Source organism: Chiloscyllium punctatum, chromosome 46 (genome assembly GCF_047496795.1).
Source record: "Chiloscyllium punctatum isolate Juve2018m chromosome 46, sChiPun1.3, whole genome shotgun sequence".
Lineage (NCBI taxonomy): Eukaryota > Metazoa > Chordata > Chondrichthyes > Orectolobiformes > Hemiscylliidae > Chiloscyllium > Chiloscyllium punctatum.
Genome location: NC_092784.1, coordinates 51,389,657 through 51,404,656, shown reverse-complemented (window position 1 = coordinate 51,404,656; position 15,000 = coordinate 51,389,657). Strand labels below are relative to the sequence as shown.

The 15,000-nt window shown below is 46.9% G+C and overlaps 1 protein-coding gene and 1 pseudogene across 1 annotated transcript in view; both read left to right on the top strand.

Annotated features, from left to right (window-relative positions):
* The window catches only part of LOC140468043 (zinc finger SWIM domain-containing protein 5-like), a 110,805-nt gene that overhangs the window by 81,922 nt on the left and 13,883 nt on the right, over positions 1-15,000 (top strand). Inside the window, exons 11-12 of the mRNA XM_072564216.1 lie at positions 657-792; positions 4,982-5,139. Coding sequence (XP_072420317.1) covers positions 657-792; positions 4,982-5,139 — 294 coding nt within the window. The remainder of the gene's footprint in view (positions 1-656; positions 793-4,981; positions 5,140-15,000) is intronic.
* LOC140467921 (zinc finger SWIM domain-containing protein 5-like) lies at positions 13,043-14,155 on the top strand (annotated as a pseudogene).

Below are 15,000 nucleotides of genomic sequence, written 5' to 3'. Positions count from 1 at the left end.
GGTATATTAGTCTGGGCGGGTTACTCTTCGGAGGGTCGGTGTGGACATGTTGGGCCGAAGGGCCTATTTCCACACTGTAGGGACTCTAATCTAATCTAAAAAAGTGAATATGTACTTGGCCATCCTTTTGGTATTGTTGCTTCTGACCAGGGAGCATGTGTTTGCAAGGCAAATCTCTGGGCTTCATTTATTTCTGTTCCCCAGCCCAAAAAAGGCTGGATTTGATTTATGAAGGAGAAAGTGAGGACTGCAGATGCTGGAGATCACCGAGTCGAGAGTGTGGCGCTTGAAAAACACAGCAGGTCAGGCAGCATCTGAGGAGCAGGAGAGTCTGTTTCAGGCATCAGCCCTTCAGGAATGGCTTCCTGATGAAGGCCTTATGCCCGAGATGTCCATTCTCCTGCTCCTCGGATGTTGCTTGACTTGCTGCGCTTTTCCAGCGCCGCGCTCTGAAGTTGATTTATGTCCCACCGTCACCTTTTGATCAAACTCTCAATGACCAGTGAGTGAAACTGGACCTCCCTTGAGGTTTTGTTTCGTGTTGTGGATCAGCTTGTTGAGAGAGTAGATAGACCAACATTGCACCGTTTTTGTTTAAAAACAGGAGGGTCTACCTCAGCAAACAGGCAATAATCTGATGATTTATCTCCCTTCAGGGGGTCCTTTCAGCGGTCTGGGCGAGGTCGTCCATCGGGAGAGCGTTCCCATGCACACTTTTGCAAGATACTTGTTCAAGGCTCTCCTGCTTCATGACCCTGACTTGGCCTACAAAGTGTCTCTGAGAGCAATGAGGTAGGTGAGACATTTGAGGGAAGCCTGTTTATGCTTGCACATAGCTGCATGGAAACCTGATGTTTTACCTTGCCTTCTGAGAGCACGTTTTAGCAACGTTTCTAAAGCTGCACAAAGGATCTCTGTAAAGGTCTCAGCCTGGAAACTTTCACAGTTATTTGATTAACCTGTATGGAGGTGGAAAGCACGTCTCAATGTGGGCTATGTGCTTTGGATGAGTGCAATGAAGAATTCTTACGGGTGGGGGATTTTGACCAAAATTCTTGCTGCAAAGCCTCATCCCACACCTTGAAGGAGACTGTGTAGGTACAGGTTGCTTTCTTTTTTCTTGAAAACTATCTCCAGTTTGCACAATTGTGCAATTCTTGAGCAGGAAATATGCAGTACATATATATATATATATATATATATATATATTGGTCAGTGAGTCACCTCCGATGCACAAACGCGCTCTCTGAAAAAGTTGCATGTAAACTAGAACATTCAGAGAGCAGTGTGTAGTCTGTTTTCAAAAGAGGCCCATGTGACGTGATAGACACCTGTTGTGGTGAGTGACTGTAGTCTCATCAAAAGAATGGGGACTGGAAGCTGGCTGATGAGATGAGGAAGACTTTTGTCATGGGGCGTCACTCTTCTTATCTGTGTGGGTTCCCTTGCTTGGTTGCCTGAGCAAATTCAGTAGCTTTTATGACCTAACAGTGCTCACCACAGACCTAACTAATCAGTCCAGGAGGCTTCCCTCTGAATCACATTTTTCCAGAGCTGACACAAATGTAATTTTCTTCCACTTGTTGAGGCGTTCTGCTGTGTGAAAGCTCTCTGGTTTGCGTAGAGGATGTGCGGCACTGAAGCAGGCTCTCTGACCCAAAAGTCCACGCTGCTGACGAATTTCGAAGACTTGGATTGTGATAGGTCATCCTCAGCCTTCCCATTTTTTTTGTCCCCCTCCACCAAGAGCGAAGACCTAGCCTGTTTTTCCTTCCCTGATGGGTGTAAGCTCTCTGTTCTCACATTATTGTTGTATTATTTTAGCATCCTTTTCAGTGCCTCTTAAATCCATTCTTTTAAAATGTAATTTAGTGGCCAAAATTGTTTCACTACAGCACTGATTGTAGTGACTCAGTTATCGACGTTAAAATTAAGCTAGAAGGGTGGCGTCATTGGTATTAATCACTAAAATGCAGTTTAGAGACAGTCATAGAGCTGTACCGCATGGAAGCAGACCCTTCAGTCCAACTCGTGCAGGCCGACCAGATATCCTAAAATAAGTTAGACCCATTTGCCATCCCTCTAAACCTTTCCCATTCAGATGCCTTTTTAATGTTGTTATTGTACCAGCCTCCATCACTTCCCCTGGCAGCTCACTCCTTACACGCACCACTCTGTGTGAAAAAGTCGCCCCGTAGGACCCACCGACTCCCATAGCTACCTGGATTACATCTCTTCCCACCCTATCTCTTGCAAAAATGCCATCCCGTACTCCCAATTTCTCCGCCTCCGCCGTATCTGCTCCCAGGAGGACCAGTTCCACCATAGGACACACCAGATGGCCGCCTTCTTTAGAGACCGCAATTTCCCTTCCCACGTGGTTAAAGATGCCCTCCAACGCATCACGTCCACATCCCGCACCTCCGCCCTCAGACCCCACCCCTCCAACCGTAACAAGGACAGAACGCCCCTGGTGCTCACCTTCCACCCTACAAACCTTCGCATCAACCAAATCATCCGCCAACATTTCCGCCACCTCCAAAAAGACCCCACCACCAGGAATATATTTCCCTCCCCACCCCTTTCCGCCTTCCGCAAAGACCGTTCCCTCCGAGACTACCTGGTCAGGTCCACACCCCCCTACGACCCACCCTCCCATTCTGGCACTTTCCCCTGCCACCGCAGGAAATGTAAAACCTGTGCCCACACCTCCTCCCTCACCTCTATCCAAGGCCCTAAAGGAGCCTTCCACATCCATCAAAGTTTCACCTGCACATTCACTAATATCATTTATTGTATCCGTTGCTCCCGATGTGGTCTCCTCTACATTGGGGAGACTGGGCGCCTCCTAGCAGAGCGCTTTAGGGAACATCTCCGAGACACCCGCACCAATCAACCAAACCGCCCCATGGCCCAGCATTTCAACTCCCCCTCCCACTCTGCCGAGGACATGGAGGTCCTGGGCCTCCTTCACCGCTGCTCCCTCACCACCAGACGCCTGGAGGAAGAACGCCTCATCTTCCGCCTCGGAACATTTCAACCCCAGGGCATCAATGTGGACTTCAACAGCTTCCTCATTTCCCCTTCCCCCACCTTATCCTTGTTTCAAACTTCCAGCTCAGTTACTGTCTCCTTGTCCGGACTTGTCCGACCTGCCTATCATCTTTTCCGCCTATCATCTTTTCCACCTATCCACTCCACCCTCTCCTCCTTGACCTAGCACCTTCATCTCCTCCCCCACTCACCCATTGTACTCTATGCTACTCTCTCCCCACCCCCACCCTCCTCTAGCTTATCTCTCCACGCTTCAGGCTCACTGCCTTTATTCCTGATGAAGGGCTTTTGCCTGAAACATCGATTTTGCTGCTCGTTGGATGCTGCCTGAACTGCTGTGCTCTTCCAGCACCACTAATCCAGTATTTGGTTTTCAGCATCTGCAGTCATTGTTTTTACCTTTCGAAATCTTTCCCCTTTCACGGTAAACCTGTGCCCCCTAGTTTTGGACTCCCCTAACATGGAAAGAAGATCTTCGCCATTCACCCTATCCACACCCTTCATGATTTCCTAGATCTCTGTTGGGTCACCCCTCCAGCTCTGATGCTCCAGGAAGAATAGCCCGAGCCAATTCTGCCTCTCCCTGTGATTTTAGGTCAACGTCTGGGCAAACCTCTGGCAGGATGAAATGTTGTACTCGTGTTACTACTGTCAGAGGCTCATTGACAATCTGAAGCCGCAACCTTCTGACTTCAGTTGGTACCACTGAACCAAGGGGTGTGCCGTCTTAAGAGTCAGGGCAGATTGGGTTGACGTCCCTTTCCCTCTGCAGTCTTGGACATTAACTTTAATCTGCTACTTCATGGTTGTACTGAGGGAGTGCTGTGCTGTCAGATGTGCACCTTTTGAATTGACGTAAGGATCCAAGGCAGGTACTTAAAAATAGAAGCTCTTCCTGGTATCATTATCAACATTTTGTTGCTGAACCAGCTTCACTGAGATTATCTGGTTTATCATATTTCTGTTTTTGGGAATCAGAGTAATTCGGATATAATAGTGGATAATGTTTTAATTGCCTCTAAAGTGCTTCAAGTCGTCCTTAGATCTCTGAAGCTGTTGTTTAAATAACCAGGTTATTCCTGGACGCCAGTGATCATCTCAGAATTGATTTATGCGTTCTTCAGGTTAAGGACTGACTGGAATTGAATGGCAGTCCTGGGGTTTCTGCTTTTTCATCAGTGCTACTTGCTGGGGTCTATTGGGGTACGTCTCAGTAATTGTATGACCCCATGGGCTATAGTTTGCCAGCACTCAGCCTCTTATAAAAGGAGCAAGGTGTAGATTATTCAGTCCGCACTCTCAGAACCTTTAGAGTTGGGGACCGAGAAAGAGAAGGGTGCAGAATGGTAGAATATTCGGGTGGGCAGTGTTTGGCATAGCCATTTGGCAGTGATCGAGAGCCGTCCTTGCAGGAAGAAAAGGCAGCACTTCCACCAGAAGCACAGTTTATAGTCAGAGTGCTGAGGCTGAGGATGCTGTGCTGGCTGTGGTAATCGCAGGTACTGAATCTGCTTTTTGGCACAGTGCATTGTGACTGTGTTGCATTCAGCGACCATTGGTATGGTATAAAGTGAAACACAGCACGTTCCCTAAACAAGTAGCGAAAAAAGATCATTGCGTCTGGAGTGTACCAATCAACTCATTCATCTGTTCAGTTGCAGGCCTTTGTTCCATCGCTCTTGAGAGCTCTACCCAATCAAAATCTATCGGTCTTGTTTCTTGAAAAGTTTAATTGGCTCTCCACATCCACAAAGGTGTAGAAAGCGTTCTTGAATTTTTGTGCAAAGTTTGTTTTGTTTTCACATGAAGTGCCCCCTGACTTTTCTAATAGTTTATAATTTGTTATATTCAGTGATTGAGTTGGATTGTGAGCCTGCTGTTCAGCATCATGTCCCCTTGCTCATTGTTATTTATTGTCCCCTTGCAGGCTGCCAGTGCTGGAGTCGATGGCACCTGCAGGCGATGGCTCACACCCGCACCTCGTCGCACTAGTGGATCCAAGCCGTTACCCGCGTTGGTTCATCCTTGGGCATCTTGAAACTCAACAGTGCGAGCTAGCATCCACCATGTTGACAGCTGCGAAAGGTAACTCGAGACACCATCATATCAAAGCAGTTCAGTGTTTGAGTTCCTTGTGGGTCAGGTTCAATAAAACTCCAGTGAGACTAGACAGGAAAGCAGCTCCCAATGACCAGGGAGTCCAGAACCAGGGGGTCACAGTTGAAAGGTCGTTTAGGACTGATGAGGAGAACTGTCTTCACCCTGTTGAATTCCCTGTCATAGTTGAGATCAGAACATGGAATTTTCTCAAGAAGCAGTTACACATCATGTGGGGGACTAATGGGATCAAAAGAGAAACTGGGGTACTAAGTTGAATGATCAATATGTAGAGATGCCAGCGTTGGACTGGGATGGACAAAGTCAGAAGTCACAACACCAGGAGTGCTCCGAAAGCTTGTGATACCAAACAAACCCGTTGGACCATAACCTGGTGTCGTGTGACTTGTGACTGTGGTCATAATGGAATAGCAGAAGCTGGCTCAATGGGCTGAATGGCCGCCTGTTGTTTCTAGTTTTTCTCTTGAATACTGATCAATCTGTGCCATACCAGTGGGTTGTTCTTCCTTTTTCTGAAGAACAGGATGCCACTTTAAAGTCTAATTTTAACGTGAAGTTTTCTCAACATGTTTTGGCACGCTCCTCCTGAGCTGGGCAGACTCAGTCCACAAAGGGACTTCCTGTGACTGAAATTCCTGTAATCACCAAGGTCCCCCATGTTTGTTGAAATTCATTTGCTCGATGTAACGATGCAAGAATGCAGTCCTCTTGCTGCCAGAAACTGATGCTTTTGACATGAATTATTGGCTTCGTTTTGCAATGGAGCCATTTTGGACTCAGATTGTGGCTGCAGACAGCTGCTTTGTTTTGCTCCTTTCAAGCTGCTTAGGAAATACTCGCAGTGCCATCTTCAGGACCTGTGTGTTACTGCACAGACCCAATTCTGGCATTCAATTTTTGAAAAGCAATGACCACGTGAAACTAAGAGCTTGTAGCGTCAGTCTCGTTCACCTTTTAAACAAGGCTTAAACAAGTTTCTTCTCAATATTTTCTCAGAACTTTCTCCTCCTAGACTGTGTCCAGGAAAGTTAACTAATGCTTTTTCACCAAGTTTGAATCTGTACGGTCGCGATCTTAAAGTAAAACCAGAATGCTGCTTCTGCCTGTAGAGTTTGTCTGTTTTGTTGATGCTTCATTTGACTGGTTTAAACCAACTGAGCTGCATTTTTGAGATTTAATTCAATGTACAAAGGACAAGCTCTCAAATTCTGGATGTAATTTTGTGAATTAGCGTAAGGTTAACAGTTGGAACGCTGTGGTTGCCTTATTCAGAGAGGTTAAACAGGCCGGAGCTCGTTTTCACTGGAGCTTGGAAGAGTAACTAGTATTAAAAGGGGGATGTGGAAAAGGATGTTTTCTCCTTGTGGGTCAGTTGAGAACTAAGGGGCACTTGGGATCATAGAATCCCCTCAGTGTAGAAAGAGGCCATTTGGGCCCATCAAGTTTGCACTGACCCTCTGAAGAGCATCTCAGCCACACCCACCATTATCCCTGTAACCCTGCATTTCCCATGGCTAATCCATGTAACCTGCACATCTTTGGACTGTGGGAGGAATCCCATACAGACGCGGGGCGAATGTGCAAAATTCTGCACAGACAGTTGCCCGAGGGTGGAATCGAATCGGGTCCCCTGGCGCTGTGAGGCAACAGTGCTAACCACTGAACCACTTCTAATACAAAAAAATTGATGATCGCACTTATTGGACAAAAATTCGGCAAGTTCTGTCTCAGTTGAAAACTTGAGTGCTCCACCTCGGCAGGCAGTGGAGGTGCATCTTTGAATATTTTTAAGGTGTAGGTCAATTGATTCCCTTGCTGAACAAGAAATCTAGGGATAGGGATGTCTGGAAATATGGAATTTGAAAACATGAACGCTCAGATCCATGATTTTTGTTTAATGGTAGAGCAGGCTCGAGGGACCGAATACCCTATTTCTGCTCCTAGTTCATAGGTGTATGTTTTATATTATCCAGTTATTCAGCTCATAGCAGTAGGCAGAAAACAAACTGCTTTCAAAATGACAGCATAAGAAACGATCCCAAGGGGCAAAACCAGGCTGAGAAGTGAAACCACTGGAGTAGTGCTTAATCAGCTGGAAGAATATGAACTCCTAAATAATATCAGAATGATCACTGAAGTTGTTAATGGGCGCGTTCTCCATGCTGAAGGGCTGAAACTCAAATTGCCACTGGATGGATCAATGGAAGAAGAGCATAAGGCTTTCAGTCAAGGAAGCTGCTAAACAAACTCATGGTTGGCACTGCTGCCCTCACAGAACTAGGGACTCTGGTTCGATTCCAGCCTCTGGTGACTCTCTGTGTGGAGTTTGCGCATTCTCCCCGTGTCTGCTTGGGTTTCCTCTGGGTGCTCTGGTTTCCTTCCACAATCCAAAGATGTGCAGGTTAGGGTGGATTGGTCCATGCTAAATTGCCCCATAGTGTCCAGAGATGTGTAGGTTAGGGGTGGATTGGCCATGCTAAATTGCCCCATAGTGTTCAGGGATGTGTAGGTTAGGGTGGATTGGCCATGCTAAATTGCCCATAGTGTTCAGAGATGTGTAGGTTAGGGTGGATTGGCCATGCTAAATTGCCCCATAGTGTTCAGAGATGTGTAGGTTAGGGTGGATTGGCCATGCTAAATTGCCCATAGTGTTCAGGGATGTGTAGGTTAGGGTGGATTGGCCATGCTAAATTGCCCCATAGTGTTCAGGGATGTGTAGGTGCATTAGTCAGGGGTGCATTAGTCAGGGGTGATGTAGAGTAATAGTGTAGGGGAATGGGTCTGGATGAGTTACCTTTTGGAGAGTTGGTGTGGACATTTTGGGCCAAATGGCCTGTTTTCCACACTGTAGGGATTCTGTTAAGGTTACCCAGCCTCCGACAAAGCTGGTACATTTGAAAGGTTTTTTTGGGAAACTCCCGACCGCTGTGCCCATTCCGAGTAGCACCTGAATAATGTGGTGTTGCTGAACCAGCTTACACCGTACAGTTTGAAACCCTGATCACCACACCCAACTGTGTGTCAGTTATTCACTTCAGGCTCTCTATTCTGCATTCCCCCTTCCTCCTGAATGTGTTTCTCAACCAAAACATCCTACCGGAAGACTTCTACTTTTACTGAACTTTGCTTTCAAAATGTTTCTGAAATTCACGGTTTCCTGAAAACTGAGCTTATGAAAACACCAGCTGTAATATGTTCTTCCACTTCAGCTTCTCTCACTTTCATGTTCTCTCTTGAAAGTCTACATGTATAATAAGAAATTATATTTTCTTTCCTTTTTTTTTCATCCTTTCTAAAATAAAAACACTTGTATTTTTTCTCGAGTCTGCCCTTGGATTATTGTAGTCTTGCAGCCTTTGTTTGGTTTTTATATTATCTTCAGGTCCTGCTTCCAGGCCAAATGGGGAGTAATTATGAGATCTATATTAGTTTGTTAAATGGGAGAGGGGGTGTGGGTGGGTCAGGCGTTCTATATCTTTTTAAGGTCCTTCCCTGTGCCTTGTGATTTTATTATTGTGGAAGAGGACTGGTAACGAGCAGTTCCTGAACTCTTCCAAATGCCACTCACTTAACTGTCTAGGAGAATACCTTGGCTCTGAGCCTTTATCCTTTCATATTCTTGTTTATGTACTGTGTTCCTGATGATTTTAAATCAGTAGCACAGTTCAGCTCGTCATACATCTGACTGAGTGTTCCTGGCCTTCAAGCCATTGTATTTTTCCCAAATAAGGTGCAAGGTGATCAGATATCCCTTTCTAGTGTTTTAACAACTAATTTACGTTTATAGATTTTATTTTCACACAACTCCCACTGATGGGAATTACTTCTGATAAATCATTTAAACCTGTGATAAATGAGCCAGAGGTTGTAGTTCAAACTCCCTTCTGTGCAAGTGTTCTTACTTAGTGTCTCCTTGCTGGTTCGATCAAATAATATTTCCTTTTTGTTGCAGGAGATCCAAAGTGGCTGAGAGTGGTCTTGGAATCCATTCAGCAGAACATTCATTCTCCATCACTCATATACAAGCTAGCGCAGGATGCTTGCAAAAACAGCTACGCCACCAAATTCTGCACCTGACATTACACTCCTCAATGTATCCCTGGAGTTAGGCTTACAGGTGGGGTCTGCTTTAATATTATTGTCTCTTGCCTCCGTTCGCTGTCAATTCAACATTTATGGAAAAAAAAATTCTCTCTCCCATTTTATCCTCCATTTTAATTTCTACTGTCGAACTACATGTAGAAATTGACAGATTATTTCCCATTATCCTAAGAGCTTACAATTTTATAGTGCCATTCATTTGGTAAAACATTTAGAGGCATTTCATAGAATTGTATCAGAGAATCTCTACAGTGTGGAAACAGGGGATTCCACAGCCCAACAAGTCCACACTGACCCTCTGCAGAGTAACCCATCCAGATCCATTCCCCCACCCTATTATGCTGTATTTACCCCTGACTAATTGCACCTAACCTACACATCCCCCTAACATAATGGGCAATATAGCATGGCCAATTCACCCTAACCTGAATATCTTTGGACTGTGGGAGGAAACCGGAGCACCTGGAGGAAACCCACACAGACATGGGGAGAATATGTAAGCTCCACGCACACAGTCTCCCGAGGCTGGAATCGAACCCGGGACCCTGGTGCTGTGAGGCAGCAGTGCTAACCACTGAGCCACCGTGCCCGCACTCAGCATTCTGTTGAAGTGTGCAGTATTTGGCCCAAATCCCTGTAGGATACTAGAGTAGGGTGACTGAAGGTTTATCCACAAAGGGTAGGTTTCAAGAGATATCATGGAAGAAGCAAGGCAGGAATTGCAGGAAAGGAATTCCAGAGCTCAGGGCTGTCGAAGGATCCATACCCACGAGGTGAGGCACTTGAAATTGGGATTACTCGTGGAGGCTGGAATTAGTGGAGTGCAGAGGTCTGAGTTGTGGCAGAGGCTATGGAGATGAGTAAGGTGAGGTCAGGGGAGGATTTGGAAATCCAGGCTGAAAATACTAGAATTGGCAGTACAGTCTCGATGGGCTGAAGGGGCTTCCCCTCTCCTGAGTGATTCTATGAAAATAGTCAGTGTGCGCGACCTATGGGTAAATGGGCCTAGAGTTTTGGATGAGCCCCATTGTGTTGAATGTAAGGTGGAAACCGATGTGGGAGAGCCTTGGAATGATTGAATCTGGAGGTTAGAAATGACCCCATGTGCCTTATCTTCACATTGGAAAAGGATTTGCCAATATAAGGCAATAAAAAACTCAAGGTTTAATTTGAAGGGATGGAGAGATCACTGAGGCTTTTACCATAGGTTGATTTCCTGTAGCTGTGATCGATGCCCAAACTGTACTTGCCTGCATTAACTGTCCTGCTGTGATTCTGTCAAGTCCAGAAGGAAAGTGGTTTTTCTTTTTTGGAAACCCTGCTAGCAACACCAACTTGGAGTTCCTTGCACCATCTAGGTTGTTTGTGTGTTCATTTCCAGTATTGACTTATGGCTTGTTGTATACTTGTAATTTTGAGGATCTTTGAGGATCTTTGTATTGTGTGTTTCAAACCCTTGAGGTTGTTGTGGGGAATATGCAAAGTGCACCAAAGTGGTTGGTATGGCCAACAGTCTAGTGCTGCTCTGTCAGAAACGAGGGCATGATGTTCTCTCATTAAACCCTGAGCCCCTGCCTGTCTCCTCTGCATGTGGCATTATTTTCTGAGGATTTCCTGGCACTCTTATCACATTCTCCAGAATGCAGTTGAACGTATCACTCAGTAGTGAAGCAGTCCGCTTGAGGAATTGGATTTTGTCTGTACATGTTAACTTGCTCGTTGTGCATTTATATCCCGCGCTCCCTCGTCCCGAGATGTTTGTTTAAGGGTCAGTGGGCAGGCGTGCAGTTTATTGTAGAAGTCTTGTTCAACTTTCTCTTCTCCGCTGTGTGATCTGCTGTGAAGAGCCGTTTTGCCAGAGGTGAGCCACTGTGCTGTGCTCTGTGGCAAATCTTTCCTGGTTACGACCCTCTGTGCAATGCACCCCAGTATTACAAAAGGCTGACACTCGAGAAACTGAATGATGTCTTCTCTAGAAGCTCTGCCTGTAACGTTTAAATGATCAGAACTCTCATTAATGCCTCCTCACTGTACCTTGACCGTTGGACTTCCTGCCTACAGGTAATGAGAATGACACTGTCAACTATGAACTGTGCGACGCCGTGAGATGGTCCGTTGGTTGGTGAGCTGTGCTACGGAAGTTGGTAAGTGACAAGTTTTTTTTAATTGTAACATTCTTAAATGGGATGCAGGTATGATTGGCAAGGCCAGCAATTATTATACATTCCTAACTGCCCCTTGAACTGAGACTTGAGCCATTTCAGCTGGCAGCTAAGTGAACCACAAAATGGGCAACATAGTGGCTCAGTAGTTAGCACTGCTGCCTCTTAGCGCCAGGGACCTAGGTTCCGATTCCACCCTCGGGTGACTGTCTCTGTGTGGAGTTTGCACGTTCTCTCCCCGTGTCTGGGTGGGTTTCCTCCGGGGTGCTCCAGTTTCCTCCCACAGCCCAAAGATGTGCAGGCTAGGGTGGATTGGCCGAGCTGCATTGCCCCCGTAGTGTCCCAGGAATGTGCAGACCAGGTGAGTTAGCCATGGGGAATGCAGGGTTACCAGGGATCGGGTGGGGCACCGGATCTGGATCTGGCTGGGATGCCCTTTGAAAGATTGATGTGGACCCAATGGGTGAAACGGCATCTTAACCGCATAAACCAGATGGGGTTTTTATGCGAGTTTCAAATGATAATCTCATTGATAGGGGCACAAAACTAAATTTAAATTCTTTTTTTCCCCCCAACTTTAAATTCTGCCAGCTGCCAAAGAGATTTGAATCTGTGTCCAGAGCATTCGCCTTAACTCCCTAAATTGCTAGTCAAGTGATAATACTACACCCATTTTTCCTGCACACTCTTTATTCTCTTCACTGAGGCCCAGACCCATAGTCACTGCTTCTCCAGTGGTAATTTGTGTAGCCTCAATTCTTCAGGCTGTGCAGTTTAACTAACGTGTACGTCACATAAAGCGCTGGGTCTGCTGTGCGCTGGGCTATACAGTCCCAGTCTATATCAAGAGGCCTTGGCTTATGTTTATAGATGAAACCCAGGGATATTGTAATTAATTGTGACACTGGCCCCACCAGAGGCCACCCACATCTAAACTGGGGGAGGGGGGGGGGGGCCTTCATGATGTTCCTCCAAGACAGATGTTACCTCGGAACCTAGTGTTGGCCGCACTCCTGTGGCTCTGAGCAAGATCGGTGTCAGTTCCACTTATGTTGCAGGAACATTGCACGTCTGTTGCTTCCAGTGCAGTACTCCGGGCTGTCTCCTCTTCATCATCGTTCTGATGAGACTTTTTAACTCTCTCTGGTGGATACACTTGTTAGGCCATTGTTTATCACCTCCCCCATCACTTCATTTTTATGATCTTATTTCACCAGGATCTTGCTGGTGTAGGATTGGCTGGCTTGATTCTCCTATCAATTACTTACTTATCTGATTTATTTCCATGATCTTTAATGCCTAACTTTTTTATTTCGTAGCTTTTCTAAGTTTTCTTTACTGAAGAATCTGTACCTTTGAGCCCAAGATGGTGCCCTGTAAGTGGCGACTTGTAAGCTTTTTGCTGTACTCACGTGACAACAAAACTCCTGCTAACATCAGAAGTGGTTTGTTGGCCATAAATGGGGATGCCTTGAGGTTATGCACAACACAGTATAAATGCAAACTGTTAATTTTTGTAGACGTGTTTGCTTTGCTAGCAACCTGTCATCTTGTACTGCTTGTTAAGGAGTGTTTTCTCTTGCATCTTGCAGGTGTTTTGTGCCTTGATGAATATAATGCAGAATTGGTATTCTCTCTTCACTCCAACTGAAGCCACTACAATAGTAGCTGCCAACAGTGACCTCTCTCACGCCACTGTCCTGCGCTTGAATTTGGACTATACCCAACGCGAGGAGCTGGACAGTTGTGCACGGACACTTGCACTCCAGTGTACAATGAAGGACCTCTCAGAATTGCGCACTGTCAGCGCTGACACTGTGCGAAAAGAACCACGTAGCCTTTGAAACCGCGTACCAGATTGTCCTGGACTCTGCCCTTCCACAGGTATGAGCTACTCGCACTTGTTCACACCATCGCCCGGTACATGGAGCACAGGGGCTTCCCGATCCGCGCCTACAAAATGGCCAGCCTGGCCCTGTCCCACCTCAAACGTCGCCTACAATCAGGACACCCACACGGCCATCAACGACGTCCTGTGGGCCTGCTCGCTGAGCCACACTCGCTGGGCAAGAACGAGCTGGCCGCCATCGTGCCGCTGGTCATCAAGAGCGTCCAGTGCGCCCCCCGTGCTGTCAGACATCCTGAGGAGGTGGACCATGTCCGCCCCGGGCTTGGCTGGCGTTCCTGGCCGCAGGAATTCCGGGAAGCTCATGTCGACGGAGAAGGCCCCGCTCTGCCAAGCTTCTCAACGCGACGATCCGATGCATACATCAGCACCACCGCACTCTCGCCCTGACCCACATCAGCCCCCCGCCATTACAGCGAGTTCATCGAGTTCCTCAGCAAAAGCCCGGGAGACCTTCCTGATGGCTCAGGACGGGCACATTCAGTTTACACAGTTCATAGACAACCTCAAACAAACCTATAAAGGCAAGAAAAAGCTTATGATGCTGGTTCGAGAACGCTTTGGCTGAAGTTCAGGATTCCACCCTGGCCCAAGTCTTCCTACGTTGCAGTCGAAGTCCTTTTTATCTTTTTTTTTAATTTTCAAAAAAAAAAAGCGAGAAAGAGGCATAAACCCACCTAGTCATTTCCACGTGCATCAGTATTCCTGCGGCTGAGAAGCAGGGACTTGGCCCACCCCCTCCTAGATACCCGGCTGTTCGGTCCAAGGGATCTGCCGAGGCTGGATCAAGGTCTCACTGGTGATGGAGAGTTGGGGGGATAGTGCTGGCAGTGAGATGTGGGAGCCACCAGTGTTGTTCCGTTGCAGTACCTGGCATACATCGAGTGAGGGAAGCTTTTGGGGGGGAGGGGGGAAGAGAGAGAGGGGAGAAGAGATGCACAGAGTGTATACTCCCCACCTAAGGATTTGCAAGAGTGTTTAAACCTACCTTTTGTCACCCCCCCACCCCCAATTTTTTTAAACCAGAAGTTCTAGAGTGGCAGGCTGTCATTTGCTTCCCCCCCACCCATAAAAACCTCCGTGTGAATCTCAGCAGTGCTGCGATTCTCATCTGAGTGGTCTGACTTCTTGGAGCTGAGTTTTGTCGGTGCCCATCCACCGCTCCCTCTCCTCATGCAGCGGAAACTCAGCGCACTGACCCAGGGATTGTTGGGAGGGGTGGGGGGGTAGCTTCACGCTGTAAAACCGGCGTGGCATTCTTTCCAAAGGTGTATTATCTGAGCATGGGGCACTTTACTGCCCCCCCTGTATGTGTGAGAAATGTGACGCGGACGTTTAGTGCCAAAAAAAAAGTGGAAGTGTTCCATTCCCTAGCACAACCCAGATTTCACTCCCAATATCAGTATTTTTTACATTTCTGATTTTCTCTCTATTCGACCCATTTAGACTTTGGCTGGAGCAGTTTTCTATGTCGCTCGAATGTTCTGAGTGTCACCTGCAGTGACCCTCCCTCCAACTATTTCAAGGTTTGGATGGGCTGTATTCTGGGGTCACCCTTGAGCGCCCCTCTTCCACTGCCCAAATGGGGTCGTTGGTTGGGGATGCTGCATCAATCCGGCAACAAGAGATCAGAAGTCAGCCCTTATTGCAGGCTCACTA